Source organism: Bactrocera neohumeralis, chromosome 2 (genome assembly GCF_024586455.1).
Source record: "Bactrocera neohumeralis isolate Rockhampton chromosome 2, APGP_CSIRO_Bneo_wtdbg2-racon-allhic-juicebox.fasta_v2, whole genome shotgun sequence".
In the NCBI taxonomy this organism is placed as follows: domain Eukaryota; kingdom Metazoa; phylum Arthropoda; class Insecta; order Diptera; family Tephritidae; genus Bactrocera; species Bactrocera neohumeralis.
In genome coordinates this window covers 56,617,464-56,643,745 of record NC_065919.1, presented here as the reverse complement: position 1 = coordinate 56,643,745, position 26,282 = coordinate 56,617,464, and the positions used below count along the sequence as shown (strand labels likewise).

At 34.3% G+C, this 26,282-nt stretch overlaps 1 protein-coding gene across 1 annotated transcript in view; it reads right to left on the bottom strand.

The window, feature by feature from the left end:
* Positions 1–20,766, bottom strand: part of LOC126758738 (carbonic anhydrase 2) — a 31,831-nt gene extending 11,065 nt beyond the window's left edge. The window contains exon 1 of the mRNA XM_050473115.1: positions 20,364–20,766. Coding sequence (XP_050329072.1) covers positions 20,364–20,391 — 28 coding nt within the window. The 5' untranslated portion in view covers positions 20,392–20,766. The remainder of the gene's footprint in view (positions 1–20,363) is intronic.
* Between the last annotated feature and the right edge of the window lie 5,516 nt (positions 20,767–26,282).

Genomic DNA, 26,282 nt, shown 5'->3' with positions numbered 1-26,282 from the left:
TGTAGCTAAAACTATTAAAAAAAAAAAAATTTAGCAATTCTAATTTCCCCAGCAATTTTCTCAATGACATTGCACTTGCAGTGACAAAAATTCACTTGATAAGTAAATAAAATGACTTTGGGTATTTCGCTTGTCATCATGCTGTCAAAATCTAAAAACGTGACAGCTTAATTGAGCGGCTAACACATTGCCACTGGCAGCAGACAAATGGGTAGGCTAAAACTAAACGATGCGTTGATCTTGAAATTTGTGAAAATTCTCAAATATATACATGTATGTATGTGCTATATATGTATTATGTACAATGTAGGGATATTTAGATAGTGTACAAATTATGACCGCAACAATGAACCTTAAAAAATGAAAGAAAATAAAAAATACCGCGATTTTGGTAAAAATTAGATATATACTTATACTATATAAATGTATACATATTTAAGTTCTATACAAAGTTTCAAAATTTATATAAACTATTTCTCAGCTTTTTTAAAAATATAAGAGAAATTTAGAAGGTTAAGTATAGAAAGTTATTACCAAATTGATACGCAATTTTGTTGCACAAGTATTGGCTTGGCAAACCCCAAATCCACAACGCGAATCTCAAGAAGTGGCATTTTTCTAAAATCTTATTGCTAAATTATAATTTTGTAAAAAGTCACATATTTTTGGAAGTGAACTACTTTGGGTACTTAAATAAAATCAATCTAACGGAACGTAACGGAATGCCGTCACACTCACACTGCTAAAAATACTAACATACTGAAACTAACTTATTTTTGCGCATTTTATGATTATGTATAGAGGTTGTGTAATATGTATGTAAGTATATAAGAAAAAGTTAGAAAGTGGCCACCTGTTTAAAGATTTCAAAAGAAAATATTTGATACTATATAATAAAGACTCAATATGTTTATAAAACTAAATATGTTTAGGAAAGTTTAAAGTTGAAAATATTTTTGAAGAGAGTTGCCACCTATTTAAAAATTAATTTGTAAGATTGGTATATTACAGTAATAAGGGTTCAAAACTAAAAGAGATTTAAAAAAAAATAAATATGTTGAAAATATTTGTGAGGAGAGTTGCCACCTATTTAAAAATTAAATTTGTAAGATTAGCACATTATTGTAATATTTTTGTTATAGAATTGAAGTGTATTACATTTTGTGAATATTTAGAGGTTTAAAATATAAGGAAAAGTGAGAAAGTAGCCACCTGTTTGAACATTTCAAAAGAAAAAACTTGAAAATATTTCTGAGGAGAGTTGTCACTTATTTAAAAATAATATTGATAAGTTTTTTATAACATTTTTTGTTTATATCGAGGTTTAAATGTATGAAACAGTTAGAAAGTGGCCACCTGTTTCTAAATTTCAGAAAAATCAAATTATAAAATACAACTAAACACTACAAAACACTTATGAAACACAATACATATGTTTTGGAAAATTTAAAGTTACAAATATTTGTCAGAAGAGTTGCCACCTATTTAAATATAAAGTTGATAAGTTGAACATATTATTATAATATGCGTATGAAATTAAATTTTTTTTACATGTGTTGATTATTTCGAGATTTAAATGTATGAAGCAGTTAGAAAGTTGCCACCTGTTTCTAAATTTCATAGGGAAAAAATTATAACATGTAAATAAACGCTACAACACACTTATGAAACAAAATGCATATGTTTTGGAAAATTTAAATTTGAAAATATTTCCGAGGAGAGTTGCCACCTATTTCAAAACGAAATTTATAAGTTTATCATATTATTATAATATGAGTATCAAGCATTTTTTGATTATTTAGTGGTTTAAATGTACGAAACAGTTAAAAAGTTGCCACCTGTTTCTAAATTTCATAGGAATATAAATTACAACATATAAATAAACGCTACACCCCACTTGTGAAACAAAATAAATATGTATGTATGTTTTAGAAATTTTAAAGCTGAAAATATTTCTGATGAGAGTTGCCACCTCGTTAAAATTACATTATAAGCTAAGCTTTCTACGATAATAGCGGTTTTAAACTAAAGTAGATTTTAGAAAACAATTTTTTGAAAATATTTTTAAATGGCAACACTATCTAGAAATTATTCAAATAAACATAATTATGCAATATTGCTATCAAATGCTCTGATTAGCAAAGCAATTGCATCAGCAGTTTGTGCATAGATCTACAGTTATCACAAAGCAATTATATTATTTTTAGAATTTGATAATCAAAATAATTTCATATTTTAAATATGTTTTATTATATATAACGACACATGCGAAGAAGCTTCATTGCTATCGCTCATAGTTCCACGCCCACAGATTTTTGTTGTTGTTCTTTTTTAAAATTAGCTATCAATGTGTGTGGCTTTCGCCAGAACTGATTTATTTCTTTCTTTATTTATTTCGGTCAAATTCGAAATTTTAGTGCTTTTTGCCATTAGCGACCAAAATATTGAACATAAAAGATAGAGCTTTTTGCTGACGATCGCTGGCGTCCATTTCTAATGAAACTATTTATGTTTTATGTGCCCAGACGTCAGACGACTGATACTAAATATAATATATATTTATATTTTCAAAAATACCTTGCATTTTTTAGCACTCATACATACATGCACATACATACATTTGTATATAAATACATGCAAACATATTTTGATGAGCCCACAAACGTCACCTTGCTCGATTGGCCAACTGCCCAACAGCTTGTGGTTTGACAATACCGAAAGAAAAGAACGAAAAAGATCAGCGCAACCCTAAAGTAATGCAAAGTGGAATTAATAATTGTGGGGAGCAGCCTACACAACCGCAAATAAGTGGAATAATAATGTCTTTTTAAATGCCACAAGTAGCAGCAGAGATCTTCATTACACATATGTATGTACATAGATGTGTTTGTAGTATTTCCACATAAGCTGCATGTCATATAAATTTGAATAACTGTAAATATGTGTGCACATAAATTAAGTATGTATGGCTGTGTATGTGTGTTTACATATTTGCAAACTGGCGTCTGCTTATCGCTCGTGGCGGCCAACAATTCGACATGGATTGGAACCATATGAATTTGAGGCATCAGCGCCTTTGACTTTTTTTGTGACTTTACGACATTGACAGAAGTGCTGCGGCTCGTTAAATGTTTTTTCTTCGCATTATAGATGTGCTTACATAAGTTCCTTGAGTCTGCATTATTTAATACTTGATTATGTTTGTGTGTAAGTGTGCGTGTTGTGTGCACTTATGCTTTCGACATTTAGCGACTTATCGGAATTCTCGAAAATAAACAAAGGCGTCAAAAACAATAAGAAGTTTTGCTATAAGCAGCAACACATGCTGATGTTGATGGACAAATTGGATTTCGAAAAGGATTTGTTTATTTTGCGTCAGCAATTTGCAAATATGTTACAGAAGTTAATTATCCACGCGAAGTTCATAGTTTTTTCATTGAATTGATTTTTCATCAAATGCAGATGTTCATCATAAACAAAATTGTCTGATGTTGCGAGATGATATCTGCAACTATTTAGAGTGAAAAGTAAATTTTTGAATTTAAATTTGATGGCCTCTAATAAATAACATCAAAATTGAACACGCTCAAACCGAATATACGGATAAGGGTATAACTTATTTATGTACATATGTTTATGAAGCGAAATGTTTGTCTGATAATTTTTAAATTAAATAACGGTTCCGGATGCGGAATCTCGGAAATATTTTAGAGGAAGAAGAGGGAGTCCACTTTAAAACGAACACAAGTTTTGAATTTGACAAAACGTTCAGTGAAAGTCGTGAAATCGAAAATATGCTTAATGCGAGTCGTGAAATTTTGAATGTTCCCATAGTTTATTGCTTTAAAAATTACATACTCAAATTTCAAATCAATATCTCAAATAGTTTTTGAGTTACAGTCATTTCAAGATTGGCCGCCCTGTTCAATTAGCTCCATTAGTTAATCTTTGAGTGCGTCTTTCTGCTGCCCGAGATAGCATACATATGTATATATCATCAGATCATTATTCAATGACCTATTGGTTTTTTGATCTTTGGAAGATCCAGTGGAAGACATGTAAAAATATTCCCTGAAAACTTCAAAACAATCGAAACAGGAGTGTTTTTTTTTAATTTTGATGGTAAAATCGACGGTTTTTTAGGCTGTAACACTAGATGTGCTCCTTACTGACGATAACACCGAAATAGTTAAAGAAACAGTGACCAACAGACAGACGTCGTGCTGGTATCAGAGAGGTAGCAGATGAACTTAATAACTAACTCTTATGGATCTACTTCACACATTTTAGTTAGTGTTTACGTTATGAAGCGTGTCTTTACTAAACTCGTACCGAAAGACTTGAAACTTTTGCAAAAACGATCTCGAGTAAAACGCATCAATACTGGTGACGGGATTTATAGTAGGTTTACGAATATAACGTTGAAAATGAGCCGAAATCGAAGAAACGACAATTCGAAGAAGCCACTGAAGGCCATCCCAGCCGAGGCCTATTACAAGTGTACGAAAAATTGTATTAAACGTGCCAGCTTGTATTGGCTTAGTAGTCTATTTTGAAGGCTTCGATTTGATCGATAATAAATATTCGTATTAAATACTTATTTTTGTCTTTTATCAGTCCCTGTCCTATTTGACTAGATAGCAAGTCTGTAAAATGAAAGTAAACTGAAAATTCATGCTGAGAGGTTGCAATTGCAAGACTAAACTTAATGCATCTTTCACCATCATCCAATCGTGTGAAACCTGAGTTATTGCTGAAAGAGATGAAACTTCTGTCAAACTAATCATGATAAGCGCGAAAAAACTATGACCATAACTCTTGGAGAACACCCCGAGGTAATCTAGTGACTAATGCCCAGAGCATACTGAAATTATGATGGGAACACTTCTCCAAGCAGTTGAATGGCAATGAAAGCATGACACCTGGAGATGAAAAACTCGATTTCTCAAACGATAACAATGGAGCAGACATTTCATTGCCCGACCATGAAGAAGTTCGAATAGCCATTACCCGTCTGAAGAACAACAAAGCGGCGGGGGCCGATGGATTGCCGGACGAGCTATTCAAATACGGCGGCGAAGAACTGATAAGCAGCATCCATCACCACCTTTGTAGAATATGGTCGGACGACACCATGCCCGACGATTGGAGTTTAAGTGTATTCTGTCCAATTCATAAAAAGAGAATTTGCGCGAACAACCGTGGAATAAGCCTCCTCAACATCGCATATAAGGTTCTAGCGAGCGTACTGTGTGAAAGAATAAAGCCCACCGTCAACAAACTGACTAGTCCTTATCAGTGTGGCTTCATGCCTGGAAAATCAACAACAGACCAGATATTCACCATGAGCCAAATCTTGGAAAAGATCCGTGAAAAGAGAATCGACACACACCACCTCTTCGTCGATTTCGAAGCTGCTCTTGACAGCACGAAAAGGAGCTGCCTTTATGCCGCTATGTATGAATTTGGTATCCTCGCAAAACTAACACGGCTGTGTAAACTGAGGTTGAGCAATACCAGGATCGGGAAGAACCTCTCCAAGCCGTTCGATACCAAACGAGATTTCAGACAAGGCGACTCCTTATCATGCGACTACCTCAAACTACTCCTGGAGAAAATAATTCGAGCTGCAGATCTGAATAGGGAAGGTGCAATTCTACAAGAGTGCTCGCCTTATTAGACTTTAACACAACAACAACTTCTCTCTTGACTCTCCAAAAAGCTCAAGAGAAAAATCTTTAAGGCTCTTTAAGCGTGACCTTAGCCAAAGTAGCATACAAATTATGTATGTCACTCATCTCTTTCGATTATAAACTTGAAAATTTATTTATATTCCTAAGAATAAAAAATATTTATAAATGCATACGCATATAAATAAGCAAGCGATTATTATATTATGGTGTGTTACTGAGAAAATTGCGGCAAAAATGCCTTATCGGTCTATAAATGTATGAATATATGTTTTACTTATTTTATTTTATACTCATATAGTTGTTTTTAACTTGCACTTTCCAAAAATTATTAGAAATATTAAGCTTTTGATGACATAATCAAAAAATGTAGCGGTTTCAGATTAATACTTTTATGTTGTGTGGATCAGCGGCATTTTTAGGAATTTGCTATGACCAAATGTTTTTTCCAGCTATTTGAATTAGAATATAAATTTACAAGTAATACTTAAATGAACTTTCGAATTATTATTAGCATTTTTGGAGGTCAGACTATGGGATTACACTGGCGAAGTGAGGAAAATTTTTTCGAAACAGCTGATCGTTGGATTTGAATTTTTCAGATCACATTCTCATATCATTTATTAAAGGAACCAAGTTTTTTCTAATAATAATAATTTTTTATGCTACTTTTTCCTGAAAAATTTTTCACAAAACCGACTTTTTGTTGCGAAATTGCCATTTTGTAAAAAAAAGAATTTTAACCAATCGTTCGATCATGATCTGTATGCATCTATAGCTATACATTATTTAGGTTTTTGACTTTTATATTTTATTTTTAGTAGAAAAATCTTCCTCATTGCTAGACAACGTTTTTTCGGTGATCCTCCAGTAGATTGGCTACGAGAACAAGGAAATCCAAATTTTGAAAAATGAAGTGGCGATTTCTAAGGCACTTGAAATGCTATAAAAGCATAATGGTTTTACATATTTATTTATTAAATGAAAGATCTCTTAAAATATACACAAACGCGTTTTTTCGAAATTGGAAATGACTATAATGCTTAATAGAAACATATTTTGATTGTTTCGAAGTTCACGACAAAACGTCGACTCTTAACGATTTTTCGAAAGATGTGGGAAAATATTAGACTTTTTAGGTTTGATATTCTTGTGAGCATAAATTTTTGTTAAAATTTTGTAGATATAGTAGATTTCTCGAAATATTACTTTTATTCCAAATTTCAGTACATCTCAATCGTGAAGAAAAAAATTATCATTTAAAGGGTAAAAGCTTAATGAACCAGTGTTATTAGAAAATATGAAAAAAATTCTCTCTTCTTGCAATGCTTCGTAGATTAATAAACTCTCGTGTGACACCTTAACTTTCATGCGCTTAACTATGTTATATACGATATGATTTTCGGGGTTTTTCGATCATTGCTGAACTATTCATAAGCAATGATTCAGCCACATTTTTTTTTCAAATTAGTCATTTACTACAGGGGATGTACACATTTTACGCGAAGGTGAAGGTAACACTCTCAAACATTTCTTTTTTGTCATATCAATATTTTTCTGTTATTGTAGCCTCAAATAGCATAGCATAAAGTGATGTGGTGTTGGCGAGAAAATGACGGGTGCGAAATTTCAGATGGATATCTCAGAAACTGAGGGACTAACATAGTTCCCGTATATACAGACAGACAAACGGACAAGGTTAAGCCGCTAAAATTATATATATACTCATAATTTAACAGGGTCTCCGACGTTTCTGGCTGTTACAAACATAGTGGTAAACTTAAAATACCCTGTTCAGTGTACAAAAATATGTGATTAAGTCTGTTACAATCTAAAAATATATGAAAAGTACATATGGGTGATCCAAGCAGAGTTACTTCTTTCAATGGCCTTTTTTTTGACAGATCACGCGGGAGTCGTGTTAAGATGTCATGTTATTTTTGTTCACTATTATTTGGCATTTCATCATGATAAGACTTTCGCCTGAACAACGTTTACAAATCGATTAACTTTATTACGAAAATTCACCTTCTGTAAAGAATGTGTTTCGCGCGTTTCGCTCAACTTATGGTCAATATAATCGGGCCACTAAGCGTACTATTCGCAACACCTTCATCTATCTTGAGACCCAGCATTCATTATTGGATAATATTCGATCTAACAGAAGAAGTGAAGAAAATATAGCAGCCGTAGCGTAGGGTGTACACAAAGACCGTGGAGAATCGATTTGCAGCAACTCAGACTTACGTATGAAACGATTTGGTGCATTTTACCTCGAGATCTTAAATTGAAAGCATACCAAATACAGTTTGTCCAAGAACTGAAGCTGCTCGACCTTCCGACATCGTTTTGCTCTATAGGCTCTTGAAAAGTTCCACGAAGATCCGACGTTTTCGGGCCAAATTTTGTTCAGCGATGACGCCCATTTCTGACTCAATGGATATGTAAACAACTAAAATTGCCGCTTTTGGTACAAAGAGCAACCTGAAAAGGTTCAAGTGCTGCCATTTCATCCAGCGAAACAACGTCTGATGTGGTTTGTAGGCCGGTGGAATCATCGGGATATGTAAAACCTAAAATCTTTGCGGAGAATCTCGCTTCGATTCAGGCCATGGAACTTCTGTTCACGTGTGTCATTCGCCAGTTACCAGTCGAAATACTGGAACGAGTAATCGAAAATTGGATTCAACGGATGGACCATCTGAGACGTAGCTGCGACCAACATTTGAAAGAGTAATTTTCAAAACATAAATGCCAAGGCATGTTCTTTCGAATAATAATAAACATTTCTCACTAAGTTTGAAGTTTCTGTGTTTTTTCTTTAAAAAAGTAGGCAACCTCGAAATGGATCACCCTTTATAAAGCATGACAAATGATTTTTCTTAAACTAAATTATATTTTAATATATTTAAGCATGCCTGTTAATTTCTATGTTTGTATAATATAATTAGATACGCTTATCTTATGCATGCCATTTCATACCATCAATATCGACTAGACTTATCATCCACTTGGTAGACGGGAAACTCCCTGATAAGTGCCTATAACATATTTTAGATATCTTAACATAACATACACACTTTTATGTGTAATGTTCTTTATGCTATGCTCTATTATTTGATTTATTTGAGTTAAACATTTCACTTTCTGTTCGAAATCAAACACTTGAACTAATTAATCATTCAACGGCTTTCTACGCCAGCTCGCTTATCAACATACGCTACAATTTACATATGTAGACACATACATATATTAACATGTGTCTGTACATATGTATAGGTATAAGCAAATTTTACAGTAGTGATAACATATTTATAGAAACAAAACAATGTGATCAATCAAAATTTACTACCTCTTTTCAGCCATAATTCAATTCAGATTGGCAAGCGATAAATATTGCCAAAGAGCCATGTTATATAGCCACGATTTCACACTCAATTACCCGCGCATAAATCACTTGATTTATGGTGTGAAAATCAGGTATTAGTGGTAGATAATCGTTAAGGCACATGAATTAAATTTTAGTTGTTGTTCCACCAACAACTCGCCAGTGTATATAAATTAACGGTGTCGAATTAAGTAATTGACGGCAAATTTTACAAATTAACAATGACAATTAGTATGCCACTGTGGAAAAATATTTATGAACAAGTAAGGAAGGGCTAAGTTCGGGTGTTACCGAACATTTTATACTCTCGCATTATAAAGTGATAATCGAGATTTCATTATACGTCATTTACATATTTTTCAAACGTTACGTACAAAAAACTTAGTAGGGGGCGGGGCCACGCCCACTTTTCCAAAAAAATTGCGCCCAAATATGCCCCTCCCTAATGCGATCCCTTGTGCCAAATTTCACTTTATTATCTTTATTTATGGCTTAGTTAAGACACTTTATAGGTTTTCGGTTTCCGCCATTTTGTGGGCGTGGCAGTTGGCCGATTTTGCCCATCTTCGAACTTAACCTTCTTATGGAGCCAAGAAATACGTGTACCAAGTTTCATCATGATATCTCAATTTTTACTCAAGTTACAGCTTGTACGGACGGACGGACAGACAGACATCCGGATTTCGACTCTACTCGTCACCCTGATCACTTTGGTATATATAACCCTATATCTGACTCTTTTAGTTTTAGGACTTACAAACAACCGTTATGTGAACAAAACTATAAACTCTCCTTAGCAACATTGTTGCGAGAGTATAAAAATGTTTAGTAACACAAAGCGGGTGATAACAAGCTGTCAGCTGGCACATATCCACTGACAAAAGAGGTTTTACTTTACTTTCGACCATTATTATGCAACGTCATATATCGTAGTAAAATTTTGTACATTAGCGCTTAGGTGTTGTTGTTGTCATAGCGAATCCACTCATTATTGGCTAATTAACATTACAGGCATAGTGATGAATTCTTAGCGTTAATTAAATTATAGAAATTTCCATTCGATTGTGATAACGCTGGGATGACAAGCGATAGGTGTAGTCTCATATATGGATACATGTATGTGTGCGTAAACATAACTTCCGCATGGCTTCTACAAGTATTTTGAACTTTACCTGAGCGAAAGGCGATAGACGACAGTCGATTTCACACGAATATCGCACGAACTAAATTTATCTTTACATCAAATATTAAAAATATGAAAATTTCAGCGAGCCATTGGCTATTTTTATTACCCATCGATTGATAGTATTTACAGACTTATTTTGCAGTTAGTATTTATAGACCCTTCTTACATGCCGAATACTTTTTTGCAGACATAAAACATACAAGGTAATTATGCTTTAAAAATATGTTGCATACTTTTTTAGATAAAAAATTTTGTGGAACTTTGGAAATGCCAGCACCAGAGCATTTTAGGGACTCTTTCTTCGATTTGTGACCAAATGTTTCGCAAAAATATCGTTTCAGACACAACACTGCGTCACTTGCATGTGCGCAAATATTTCAAAATTATTCAAAATTATTTTTATTGGTGTTTTATTGGTTCTTGAGAGATATGTGTGTATTATAGAAAAGCTTCTGGTGGAATATTTTTGACATAGTATATTATAAGCCATTCCCATAATTTCTTATCTTTTTATCATTGTAAAATAATATTTTATGGTTAAGCGAAATAAATCGATTATAAATATTTTTCAATATTACTTTAATATGTAAACAGTTAGGTTAGGATGGAGTTTCATTAGGGAGTACAAAAGGAGTAGTCATATTCTTCCAGTACCTCATACCGTAAGGCACTCAAATGACTGATGCCTTGCCTTGCCAATGCGTTCACAAGAGTGAACACGAGGTGCTTAATTGTTTACCTGTTGCCTTACTCTTGACATTTCCAGCATCTTTTCGATCTGTCAACCGCATTCTGTCAACATCAATCTGTCACCCACATTCATTCCTGTCAACCACAAGAATATGATCAGTGAGTATACCAAACATATTTCTACAGTGCCTTCTAATGTGTATCAGTAGGAACTTCATACATTGCCGATCTTACCATTTTTACTTGACCTTTGTAGTTGTGTACCCTGATAGATCGTTCCATTGTATTTTGATTTTCCTTACCATGCTTCTGTCGAGACCTTCGTATAGACAATGCATTCAAAGACTGTCTTATGTCTAACTCTGGGCAGTATCTCCCTCCATTAACTCCGTCTTCCATTTTCGCGCCATTCGCGTAAATATTTAGAGAGTTGCTCGTAGTAAACATACCTTTACGCCAACCGTCTTTTCCCATGTTTACTCTGAACCTTCTTTCCCAATTGTGAAGTGGAATCATGGTGCTTGCCAAACCCCCATTACCCACCGATCTATGCCCGAGCGTTCGATGAGTAAAATCTCCTGCAGCCAGTAGTCGTCCCGCCGATTTTGCCGGGCAGTTTTCAGCGGATCTGTAAGTGGCAGATCTAGCACTAACTCCAGAGCCAATGTTGTGGTGGTTTTTAAAGCTGCCGTTATGCATAGCGGAGCGAGCCGCTGAACCCTTACCATTGGCCTCCGGTAAGTAGTCCATCACACTACAGCAACGCTAAGCTTATAATGGCTGTGTAGCATCAGTGCAGGACATACATACATTGTGGCAAAAAAGCACCCGGAATTTGTAATTAAATTCCCAGGATAAATGATATTTCAAGAAATGTATTTTGCTATGATGGTACGACTGTCCTTAATTACTATGCCAAATATGAGCGCGATCTGTCAATTGTTTTGTTTACAGCAGTCGCTTAAGTCGGTACACCTCAGTAGATGGGATTCTTTTTACAATGGATAAAAATATCGAACAAAGAATTTGTCTCAAATTTTGTATTTCTAACTAAATTTCTTGTATGGAATCGCTGCGAATGTTGGAAAAGGCTTACGGTGATTCAGTTTTATCAAAAACACAAGCCTATGAGTGGTACAAAGCCTTCAAAGATGGTCGAGAGATCGTTGAAGACATGTCTCGTTCTGGACGCCCTTCGACCGATGAAAACATGAGTGACGAATATGTTGCTTGACAATCATCAGGTAAGTGTTAGAGTGATGCAAGGAGAGCACGATAACTCTCGCGAGTTCGTTCGAATGATTTTGATGGATATGTTCTTTGGACATGATTGATGGTGTAAATTCCGATCCCACATTCATGGAGAGCATTATAACTGCCGATGAGACATGGGTTTATGAGTTTGACATGCAAACAAGTCGAAAATCATCGGAATGGAGAAGAAAAAAACGAGCCGAGGCAAAACAAACCACCCCAAAAGCCGTTCAAAAATCAAGGTGATGCTCATTGGTGTTTTAAAATTCGTGACTTTGAACATAAGTCGAAAACGGCCGGAATTGTGGAGTTTTTGAAATACTAGAAACTGCTTGTGCTATTAAAAACCCGTCATTAACCGTTATACGTAAGACAGAAAATGCTGTGAAATACCGGACGCCGACACCAATTCCACTTGAAATCGGTTAGTTTTATTATTCATTTTTGTTGTCTACAAAATAATGTAAGCAGTTGCTTTTAAAATGCAGTTACAAAATACTTTTAATCTATAGCATTAATGCCGTTACTCTTATATTGAGTGCACTTCAGTATTAAGCTTTTATTATAGGTTATTAAAGTTGGTTGTTCAATATAATACTCAATTATTATATTAAGTGTATGTACAAGATGATATATGTATATATTGTGTATAAATAAATATAGAGTTGTTCGACCAGAAAATAAAATACTTTGTATGACATCGCTTATATAAAACTTTATTAAGAATTTAATTCAATTTCGAAGAAAAAATATTGTATGTCTAACTAAATCAGAAAATAAAATAAAAATTGTCTATGGTAATATGCCAAAGATACCTTTGCATATCTATAAATATACAAAACCATTTGAGACATGTATGTACGTAGGTATGCATATGAGATATGGAAATAATAAATTGTAATTCAAATCGGAGGTAATTAAAGAAATACTTCGTGACATAATCTAATGGAATTGCTTTTGAGTTTGTACAATATTGTCCAATATATGATTGTTCTGTTTAAAATCAAAGATCTTTTAAAGTTTCCACTAAATAATATTTTTGAAAAGGTTATAAATCATACAAGAAATGCATTAATTAGGTGTTGTGAAAGACAAATTAAGGTAATACATTTTTTTATTAAATTGAAAATAACAGTTCATAGAAACAAAATTCTTTTCTTAGTAAAGTTATGACAATAAAAAAAATTTAATGCACGACGGAACAAAATGTGGATAAAATTTCAACACTTCAATAAGTTTACATAAAAAAGTTTTTAAGTTTAGCATTCTAAAATATTTATGAATTGAAAAATTCAAGAATTCCAGAAAGTTTTGTAATTTTTGATATTTGGTTTTTGGTAGGTGGAAACTCTTTGCTAGGTTAGGTTAAATGGCTGATCGCACATGCACAGTCAAGAAGGAAGTGTTGAGTTGTTTCCACCTAATCGTCTTCCATACAGTTTCTGCAAATGGCGTCTGGTAGGTTTCCCAACCTTACTATCTGAACGCCAATAGGGCAATGGCCTGTTAAAAGCAACACAACTAAGGAGAGTTTAACCTTACTGAGGACAAAGAGGTCACTAGTTCTCTTGGGATCGATCTTGGATCAAAAGGCTTTTGCGACAAAACATGTACCGATGGTGGCCCAGCACTGGCCAAGCTTTCGCGAAGCCTAGCTATCTAGTAGTAGAACAAAGGAGGATACGAGAGCTCCGATCCGCTTCCATTCTACCGCTAGCGGTTCTTGCTAGCTCGTCAGCCTTACAGTTTCCTGTGAATCCCTTGTGGCCTGACACCCTTATCACAAAGACAGCCTTGAACACACTGTTAATGAGTTCAATGTTAGTATCGGCGCACTGCTATCTGAGTGGATGGTCACTTCTCTGCAAGAGGCTGCACTCCGGAGCAGTAAATCGACTACTACCTTAATGGCTGCAAACTCGGCTTGGAAGACACTGCAATAGTCAGGAAGCTTGAAGCTAGAGGTGATAGAGAGCTCCTGACAGTAAAGCCCTCCACCAACCTTCCCCCTAAGCTTTGATCCATCCGTAAAAAGGCTTACTGTCCCTCTCCTCTAATGACTTCTTCCCATCCACAACTCACTCGCCAGTATATGGGTAGAAAAGGAGCCGTCAGAGTTCGGTTCGGCGACTCCATGATCCACGTGATCCGGTATGAAGTCAAAAACTCTTTACTAAGGTATATTAAAATTTATGATTTTTATGATTTTAAAATTTCTTCTCTCTTTTGCGATACCCATAAGGTATTAACATGGCCTTTTTTCGCTCGAAAATTATCTTTATAGGTACTAAGGATAAATATTTAAACTTATACCTTGGGAACCATTTAACCATTTAAAATTTTAAAGAACAAAATTAGAGGATATAACTTTATCCAAATGTTGAAGAAATCGATCGAGTAATGTTGAATTAATTTTAAATTCCAATACATTTTCCATTTTATTAAAACTGCTGCAGATAACCCAGCAGTGTTCTTTGGTTGTTTTAAGGAACTAATATGGACTTCTACGAAATCCAAAAAGTTTGAAAAAATTTAATCAAGACATTTCTTCCACTGTAAATATAAGAGAGTTTCTCTGAAATTTTTATTTGATATTGAATTTATGCGAGCGATTGCTGAATCTTAACAATTTTTTTAAATGCTTCATTTATGTATATTGTACGCAAAATTAACCCAAGAACCGAGGTTAACACAAAAAGCCATTATAGGTTTTTTTCTAACCTTTCGTAGTAGTATTGACCAACTTTGTTCCATTGTTGTTTCCCGCCACAGCCTATATAAATTCAATGGCTACCCTCTAAACGAGTTTTTTTTTGGAAGAAATAAAGACGTTCTTTTGCCTTACTATCGGCGCATCTTCTCAAAATATCTAGTCTGTGGGAAGGAGTGAAGTGTAAGTCTCGTATACAAAGGCAGATATACTCATATAAACAGAAGAAATGTTGGTGATCGATCTCTGTCAAGTTTTTAAAATTAGATTGACTCTTAACAGTTTCAATAATAATTGATATTTAAACGCTAAGAATATAGCGCTTGTTGTTAACATGAGCCATTCGAATTACTGTCAAACCATTGCATTCGTTTTCGAGCTGATTTCACATGCTCACAGCAACAGCGATCGATTTTGGAGTGATTCGGATGATATACCACAGGAAACAAACACTCTTCAACTATGCCAACTTAATTATTGTTTGATTGATGACTTTAGCATCAAATTCCCATAATTCTTAATAATAAATTACCTATTGTTTTTTACCTATTCTAATTTTAGTCAAATATATATTCTATTAACCGATTTGGAAAACCATATTTGATAAGTAATATATATGGAGTGATGATTCGAATATTATAAAATTTAATACAGAAAGAATTTTATTTAATTTTTTTCACATTTAGCCTATGATCGTTCGAAAATTCCATATATCAATAAAAAGCTAGCTAACGATGCTTAAGCTACAGATTCTAAAACTTCATTACGACATAACCTTTTATCGCGATCTCGATTTCTTACCGATTTGGTATTGACTATAGAATGATAGAGCAGTTTTTTGCTATGAAAACGGAAGCTTTGAGGCTTAGTAACTGCATTTACTTTTCTATGGACTCGAAACGCAATCGTTTCAAAAGAAGGCGCAGACTCTGCGACTCTCGCTTGTAGTTAAGCCTCTTAGATAAACATATTTCGAAGTTATCACAGAACATTTAATTCAAAAATTATAGCTCAATTTGTGAGAGCAAATTTATAATTTTTACCTTGAGCCAGCACTTAATTGACTAAATAATTTTACAATAGCAGCTGTCAGACTGTATTTTCTCATAAAAATTACAACTCTAAGTGAAAATCGTATAGTTCACTGATTTTTTGTTTGTTTTTGTTTTTGTAATTTATGCAACCAGTTGCATTATCGAAAATAGTAAAACAAACTTAGGTTGAAAATGCCATATGTAATTATATTTTCCTCATTTCATTTTCATTAGTGTATGATGAAACTATTAGGAAGCCTCACTTCGCTGCAAGCAAGTTGCCAAACTAAAACCAGTTTGAGTTCATGAAAATAGTAATTTGTTTTGTCATTGTTTTGTTTGGCTTTGTGCAAATATTTCTTAAACGTTTTCCTCAAAATTTTCATTACTTTCATTAAGTACGCTCGCAGACATAAAAGTGAGCTTGATTTCTGCTGAAATGAGTGTTGTGCCTGCAAGGCAATTAAAACAAGAAAAAGCGTTCGGCGAACCGAAGCTATGATACCCTTCATAGGTGCGTTTTTATACAATAAGAGAACACTTTTCAAAAAACTCGATTTTGATTGGACAGTTTGTATGGCAGCTAAGTATATGCTGTTGATGTCCGATTTCATTGGTCTGACAAATGAGCCGCTTCTTAGGGAGTAGTCAAGTTTCAAATCGATATCTCAAAAACTAAATTACTAGTTCGCATATACATATGTATATAGACGGATGGTCAGACAGATATAGCTGAATCGCCATTTCCTTCAGTGTGTTACAAACATTACGCCAAACTTAATATACCCTCTTCAGTGTATAAATATGTTTGTTTGAGTAATAATAGTTTAACGAAAAATTTCCAAAGTTGTCTTTAACAGTGGGAAATTAACTTAGCTTCATCACGATCGCAAAAAAATATGAAATCAAAATTTGATAAGCACAAACGTACATGATAATTTGCATTTTCGGAAAATGTTTGCGCCAATTATGATAACGAAGATAAAATTCAAAAATTTATTGACAAATTTATATGTATATCAGAAATATAATTGATGTTTGTATAGAAGAATGCAAATATGGTAGATATGATATTTTATTTGGAGCAATGCGCTCAAAGTTGAGTGTCTAAGTTGAGCCTCTGTATTAGCTGTCTTCGATTGGTCTCTTCTCTGCTCGCTATGTTTGAGCTCTGCTTTTTTGTCCAAAAATATATACATATGTGAAAGCTTCAAACAAATTATCTTATATAAGATATTATGTAAATCCCTTAATAATTATACCAGTTTATTCAATTTATACCAGTTTTATGTTCGTTTCATCATACTCTAAAGTTTAGCAAATCGAAGGCAGCTATATTGAATCACCTTCTTTATTAATGAATCGCACTGAATCAAATACTATTTTATGAATTAAAATTATGAATTAACATTTCTGTAATCATTATGGGTTCATAAAAATGTAAGCCGACAATTTATTACCAAAAAAGTGTGACACTCTGACTTAAGTGGCATAATTAGTGATTAAAGAGATTAACACGTCCGCTTTTCAGCATTCTTATCGTGACTTCAAAATGCGTATCTCACCAAAGATCGAAAGAAGAAAAACGTTTATACGTCGAGACTAATTTATAGCCAAAAAAATATCCAGCGATAAGATTATTCTTGGTTTGTAATTTATTGTGGGTCTTTTTGAAATAATAGACCTTTTTTAGAAAAAGTTCGATGGCTACACAAACAATTATCATGAAAGCTGACGCTGCAGCCGTCGATTGTACCTGTACGTGCTCTTTTCCAAATCAAAATCGGAATCAGTACTGTTTCACAACACAACTTGACTACTGCGATGGTATTTTTTTAGTTTTTTTTCTTTTAAGGGACATTTTATTTAATAAATATATAGATATATTTACAGATTTTAAAGAACTTTAAAAATTGTTTATCCATTCTAAAAAAATTTATTTCCCTTGCTCCCATTGGCGATCTCCAGGAAGATCTCCGACAAAAAGTGTCTGGTGGTGAACCTTTTTACGGAGCTTCCCGTGGAGATCGCTAATGGAAGATTTTTCTGCTTAAAAGTATCTTAAGTCCAAGAACTACTGATATCATTATAGATAAGTACAGGTAATGATCGCTGGTCTAGTCATAATTTAGATTTTTAAGACAATTACAGCTTCTCTAAAAAAGTAGACTTTCATAGAAAAAACTTCACATTTCAGAGTGGTTTAAAAATCGACTTTTTCATTAGAAATCGTATACCTTTGATCATTTTCTGACAGATATACTTGTAGTATATCTAAGAAAATTGGTTGATAATTTTATGCTAAATTTTAAAACAAATTTCGGTGAAGCCGTTGCGGAGAAATTTTTCTCACTGATTCTAACAACAGCGTTTCGAGCGAAAAGCGTCTAAAGTTTTGGGCGCTGATTACAGTAAGTTAAAAAATTCTGACAAATACGCTCATATCTCCGAAAGTATTTACCGAATCAACCTAAAATTTTCGGACAATACTCTCAAATTTACGAAAATTCGAAATATGTACACATATGCAAAAAACAATAGATTTTTGGAAATTCATAGGTGAAGTATAAATGTGAACAGAGTTGCCACGCTTATTAAATTTTTTAGCGGGTTGAAAAAGTAAAAAATAATTGAACATAATCGAGCTAACAATTTTTTAGACAAGTTTTAAAAAATGTATTGCCACCTGATTCAAAATATAAAAAAATAATAATTTTGAAAATTTCGAAAAATATTTAATAATGTGTTGTCACCTGATTTAAAAAAAATGTGAATTTCGAAAAATATTTAATGGAAAAGGAAGCAATTTTCTGAATGATTTAGTGTTTCCACACATTCTTCATTAAAAAATGTTGAAAAAAATTAAAAAAATATGTTGCCACCTGATTTAAAATTAAAAAAAAAAATAATTCTTTGAGAATTTCGAATAATATTTAAAAGTATTTAAGATTGCGTTGCCACCCGATTTGAAATTTAAAAAGAAACAAATTTTGCGAACTTTGAAAAATATTTAAAAAACTGGTTTTCTTACAGCGTTAGTGTTTCAACATATTCTTAAACAAATAATTTTTAAGAAAATATTTTAAAAATGTGTTGCCACCTGATTTGTAATAAAAAAAAAATATTGAGAACTTCGAAAAATATTTAATGGAAAAAGGACCGGTTCTCAATGCTTTAGTGTTTCCACATATTCCTAAATAAAGAAGAAGAAAATGCTAAAAAATAGGTTGCCACCTGATTTAAAATTAAAGAAAATAATTCTTTGAGCATTTAAAAAAATATTTAATGGACAAGAGACCGGTTTTCTTAACACATATTCTTAAACAAATAATTTGTAAGCAAATTTAAACTAAAATTTTTAATTAATTTAAAATTAAAAAATAAGAATTTTTTTGAGAATTTCAAAACATATTTAAAGGAAAAGACACCTGTTTTCCTAATGCTTTAGTGTTTCAACATATTCTTAAGCAAAGAATAAGAAAATAATTTTGAAAGGCGTTGCCACCTAATTTCAAATATAAAAACAATTAATTGTTTCAGAATTTCAAAAAATATTTAATAGAAAAGAAACCTTTTCAAAATATTATTGGACAAATAATTTTTACGAAAATATTTTAAAAATGCCTACCACCTAATTTCAAATATAGCAAATAATATAATGAGAATTTCGAAACATATTTAAAGGAAAAGACATCAGTTTTCCTAATGCTTTATTGTTTCAACATATTCTTAAACAAAGAATTTTTATTTATTATTTAATCAATGCGTTGCCAACTAATTTAAAATCTAAAGAATTAAATTTTGAGAATTTCGAATATTTAATGCAAAAGAAATCTCTTAAAGCATTAGTGTTTCAACATATTCTTAAACGAAAATGTAATCTCTGCAGGCGGGTCCAATATCTGCTTGATTACCAGTTGATAAATCGTAGGTTCTAATACCCTTGAAGACAGAATTTAAAATTACGGAGCACATTTTTCGAATAGCGGCACTTAAGTTCAATCTCTGAACTTCGATTTTCTGGATCTTAATCAAATTTTTGTTTCTCATGTGGAGTAGGCGTGGCTGTGAACTTCTATATCTGATCATTTTAAACATTTTTGAACGCAGTTTATATAAAAATGCGACGCCGTGCGGCGTTGGGTTAACTAAAACGGTGAATAATCTCAACTTTTGGTTATCTCACTTCGTCATTCGCGCCAAAAACAAACTACAACATTAAGTAAAGCTACTAGATCGGTCTGGATGCCGCTTTTTGCACTAATTAATTAATTAATTAATTTAAATTTGCAACAATTCTTCGCATGTGCACTGCTATGTTGCACAAATGCACACACACACACACATGCATATTTATATACAAATGAAAAAAGGTTTGGTGAGACGAAAACAATTTAAAGTTTCTATTTACCAAAGGTGCAGGACACTTTCGCGTGCATTTTGCGTGTTATCCTGTTGGCGCTCCGCAGAAATTCCACACCGAAATCAAAAACCGAGCACTTCAGCTAAATTTATTTACTTTTTGTTTTGTGTTTATTTTTGCCAAAAGACAACGTGTGTTAGACAAAACTCTGGCACTGACCACCGGTGGACACTTGTCTCAAAAGCCAACAACAGCAATAAACAAACAGAACAACGAATTCACCGTCACGCGGATTAGGATGGGAGGACCAGCAGACCACCGTAGCGGTCAAAATCTCAACGATTACTGAACGAAAATTTTAAAATTGACAAACCCATGTGCTAGCAATTTTTTTCATACTGTTGTTGTTGTTGTTATAGTAGCGCTTATGCACATGTATGAATATGTGCGAGGCGCGAAAGAACTGAAAACCCGGCGAAGAACACTAACTACACGGTACCTACGCGAATAAGTACTATATTTGAGTAGTGGCAAGCCACGGCCAGACTACTCAATGAATAACAACAAACACACAAATACAAAACAACAACATCAACAATAATAGCAACAAATATAAAATTAGTAACCAAAAAAAAAATTCAAAATAGTGAAAATCAAATTGACAACAACACAATAACGGTGAATTTGTAATAGTAGCACATTGCTACTGTCATGCATGCATATGTGTGTGTGTGGTTTTTGTATATGCGAGTGGTGTTGTTTGTGTGTATGTACATCGTGGCATGGCATTATCAACAATAACAGAGAAATTGCAATTTGCCGACGACGCTCACGCGCCAATCTGTCAAAAGTGAAAATTCACAAGCGACTCTCATGTGCTTACATGCATGCATGTGTGCCTGTGTGTGCGTTTGCTTTGACGCGCATAGCATTTTCATAGTGGTTGCTTGTGTTGATTAGAGCGATTGCGAGCGAGGTTCGGTGGCGGTGCGACAACAACATTAATTTGCGAATATTAAACGATTAGTTAGTGATAAGAACAAAGAGCACTTGTGTGCGCTCAATTCACACTTGTTTGAGTGCATCTGTATGTATAGCGAGTGCTCACATGGAAATGTGGTGGTAAATGCGAGGTGCTGCGTAGGTTTGTCTTTGCGCGGAGGTGTCGAAGAGTGTGTGAGTATGAGTATTGATGCTCGGTGGACATGCCCTCATATATCCTTGTAAGCCTATACGTATACATACATATGTATATTCATACCTGTATATGTAAACTGTTGTTGACAGTGTGAATTTCGTGCCGTTTTCCTCAGCGAGAAGAAAAATTAGTAGATATGTATATGTGTGAACTATGGAAATTAATAAGCATAATTTTAATTATGTGAAACATTCAGAAATTATGGTATTTATGGTGTAATAAAAACATATCTTCGTCGGAAAAATTACTTCAGACAAGAGGCAAGTTGATGTTTATTCAATCTGAGCACTCTGGAATCCTCGCACGCTTTGATTTCATTCCAAAATATTTGGATTATCAGGTCATCGAACATAGCTGTGGCTGTCGCTTCTCTGCTTACTAACCTTCGAAGGAGGAGGTAACTGCAAGGCTGATGACCTTGCTGGGACAGGTACTTCAGTCTTAATAACTCCGAAATGGGAATAGTTAGGAGCTCCATTGGCTTCTTGCGGTTCACTTCTGCACTGTTTTGCCTCAGACCAGCTCAGCTAGCTTTGGTCAACTACCAGCAGCTGTACAGTCGCAAAGTCCTACTGGCCCAGGGTAAAACTTAAGAGGTCTAAAGTACTTTTCGCTCTCAGCAAGGTGCACCTTTCAAGCTTAGGAGCTTAATTGGCACGGCCTGTACGGTATACATACAGTAATATTGAACACCTTAATGAATGCCAGTTGCATCAGCTACTTGGAAGAAGATGCGTTGAAACCATTTCAACATTTTCGCCTCGAATGTCCTGCCTTATCAGCTCAAGGATCTCATACTTTTAGACAACCAGGTAAACTAAGTTTGCAACGAAGTTTGTAACACCCAGGAGAAAATATCGCACATTTTATAAAGTACCAATATTATAGATTTAACGGGTGATCCATGTAGAGGTACTTTTTTCAAAAGCCTTTTTTGACCGGTCCCGCGTGAGTCGTGTCAAGCTGTCCTGTGTCAAGCTGTCCTGTTATTCAAGTTCAGTATTGTTTGGCATTTCATCATGGAAAGACTTACGTCTGAACAACGTTTACAAATCGTTCAACTGGAATCATCGGTTCATTTTTCTTCAAAAATGATGCCGGTGGGAATGTCACCGTCAATTACGACCGTTATGGCAACATGATAACCGACTATTTGATGCATGAAAATGAAGCTCGTGATCTCGGCGGCATTTGGTTTCAACAAGACGGCGCCACTTCCCATATTTGGCATCAATTAATGGATTTATTGAGAAAACACTTCAGTGGGCAGAAAATTTGACGTTTCGGGCAGGTCGATTGGACACTAAGCTCCTGTGACATCACACTGTTAGACTTTTTCCTGTCGAGATATGTAAAGTTTAAAGTCTATGCGGTCAATCCTGCTTCGATTCAGTCCTTGAAGCAAAATATCTCGCGTATCATTCGCGAGTTTTATCAGTTGAAATGCTCCAACGAGTAATCGAAAATTGGACTCAACGGATGTACCATCTGAGACGTAGCCGTGGGCAATGTTTGAAAGAGATAATCTTCAAAAAATAAATGCCCGAGAATGTTCTTTCGAATGATAATAAACATACCCCATTAAATTGGACGTTTTTGTTTTTTTTTTTTTCATAAAAAAAGTAGTGGACCTTGAAAGGGATCTCCCTATACATAAATAATCAGCGAATCACTTTTTAAGATTTCGATCTAAAATTTTGCGCACATTTTTTTCTCTTCAAGAAGCTGCTCATTAGTCGGAATTGCCGATATCGGACCACATCAAAATCATGTACTTGGATGGATTCTGTTTTTTAATTGTGAAAGGTCTTAAAAATTCGATGCAACCCAAGTTAAGGTTTTATCCTATTTATGATATATATTTTGGAGCCAAATCACACAAGGAAACATACTTCTTAAATTTCATGATGATATACGTATCTCAGACATCGATCGTTTGATTCGATAAAAGGTCAAGAGGAAATGGGGAGATTATCGTATGTGGTCCACTTTTTAATGAGAGTTGCTTCATGTCTGGGACACAATTTGTATTATATTTCATATCTTCTTTCTTTATCGACACTGATGCATAAATTAACCAATTTAGCTAATAAGAATCCTAAGATATTTAAATTCGCGTGACACGGAGAGCAGCCGTTTTGTCATTTTGTGAAAGATTTTCAAAAACTGTTAACTATATATTAACTACCTCACCATTCACCTTTACTACTGTGATTTTGGATTAAAAGAGATTTCGCTTACATGGATGAGATCCGAGGATGACAATTAACTCGTCTAGAAACGCGATAAACTAATATCTTCACTTATATGCACTTTTATTCCTAATATTTTGGAAAATTCCATTTACTACTTCCAAAGAAGTGGTAGTAAAAATGTTTTATGATATACAAAATACATACAATGTACTTATAACAGTATATCAATCGAACCTTAATTATTTTATGGGTACAATTATAGGCTGTCAACACTTATCTCTGTTCGAAAAAAAAATGTAATAATAAATACTCGGTGATTTTTAGTAAAGGAAAAGTGCCATCAACAATTCCCAGACCATTCATCACGCATTGATACGAGTATTTTATGACACACAAATATAAACTGGTTTACGATATAACAAAGTGGGTATGTCTGTCCTCAGAACTGCCTGAAGTGCTTTCTGATTCATTCATAAAGTTAGCTAAAGCAATAAAATGTACATTCCAAATTGATAGAAATTGATTTTCCTTGACAGAAAAATGGGAGCCAACTCAAAAGTAGCTTTCTAATTTATTACTAGAGAATTTTGTGATATTAAAAGAAGTAAGGAAGGCCTAAGTTTGAATGCAACCGAACATTTTATTATCTTGCAACTTGCAGACATCAGAGTCAGGGAAATACCTTAAGGTGTAAGATGTCAATCAGAAGTTCGGAACACAAACAATTTTATATATACATACACATTAGGGTGTTTTTTTTTTAACTATTAATTTTTTTATATATACTAAAAAAAAATTCTGAAAATTTTAACTTACACTGACCGACATATTCGACATAAAATTTGTTAGAAAAACGAAACTCATTATACATACGTACTATGTACAGGGTTTAGCCGGAAATTAATAGGATTGATTTTCATCCGCCCCGACTGGATTCGGTAGAGGGCGTTCATAGCCAACGAAGGACCGGTTGGTCAGTTTTCTCCGAGCACCTGGAGAGTCAGGAGCAACATTTTCGGGCGACGTGTTTCTGTAAGTGTGGCAAGCCGAAAATGTAGCGTTCGTTAGAGCAGAGGTAAGCGATTAAATTCTGTGTGAAACTCGGTAAAACTACTACAGAGACGTTTGATATGATCATTTAGCAAGAAGTGGTGTGTTTCGGTGGCACCAGGCCTTTTTGGAGGGCCGGGAAGAGGTCGCTGATGAAGACCGTGCTGGGAGGCCTGCTACTTTGACAAACACCGAGAACCTTTGAGTATGATCCCGAAGCAAAGACGCAATCATCCAAGCATTATGAGACGACAGAGGGGATCCAAGCAGCATGCACCTCGGCTCTTAAGGCTATTCCAGAGAACGCCTTCCGTGACGCCTTCAATGCATGGAAATCGTACTGACAGCGCTGCGTCGACGCAGATGGAGCCTATTTTGAATATTTTTAAATAATTGTAACGATTGATTTAGTACATTTTTTTAAATCGACTCAGTCCTATTACTTTCCGGATAAACTCTGTAGTTATATGGGATTTGGGAGTAGTATTGACCCGATTTTATCATAAAGGTTTCGTAAAGTTCCTCACATACAATTACCAATCAAATTGAGTAAAGTTAGCCGAATGTTCGAAAATCATGATATTAGTTATATGAGGGCTAGGTCCAGTTTTCGCCCAATTTTATTTATTATAGGCACAAAGATACACAGTTATGAGTAATATACACTCTCTCATTTTCATTGAAATAACTCACAGATTGCCCCATATACGCGGTATATACATAGTCAACCGGAAGTTCTAAAATCTTTATATAATATTAGGTACATATATGGAGGCTCTGGCAACTATTTACCCGATTTTGATGCACAGGAAAATATTCTCTCTCCTATCCCGCGGCAGAGTGCAAGAGTGGTTTCAACGTGAGGACATAAATGACGATCAACATGTGGGCCAATCAAAATCCGTGATCACCGGAAATTCCATCGAAACTGTGCGTGAATTCATCAAAAATCAGCCGAAATTATCATTGAAATTCATGGAAATGGAATTGAACATCTCCAAAACATCGATTTATCGCATTTTGATCGAACATTTGAGCTTACAAAAGGTGTGTGCACGGTACGTTCCGCACAAATTGACTGACGACCAAAAATTGATCAGAATCCAACATTCGATTCGACGCTTGTGACCGATTATTTGACCAAAAATCACATTTTAACCATTAACCACTCCCCGTATTCACCTGATATGGCACCGTGCGAATTCTTCCTTTTCGGAAAAATGCATTTGCGTATGAAAAGAAAGCGTTAAGCAGGCGTAGAGGCCATTCAAAAGGCTTGCACCGGCATACTGGCGGCCATACCGACCAATGAGCTAAAACACTCGTTCGACATGCTTTTGAACCGTGCAAAAAGCTGTATTGAAGCAGCAGGAGACTGTTTTGAATAAAATAAATTGATTTTGCCGAAAAAACCATTTATTTTTTTTTACCTTGTAAAACTTTTCAAAGCTGTCATATTTTTGATGAATTCGGTGTTTTTCATTACCATTCCTACCAAACTTCGGAAATTGCCTACAAATGTAA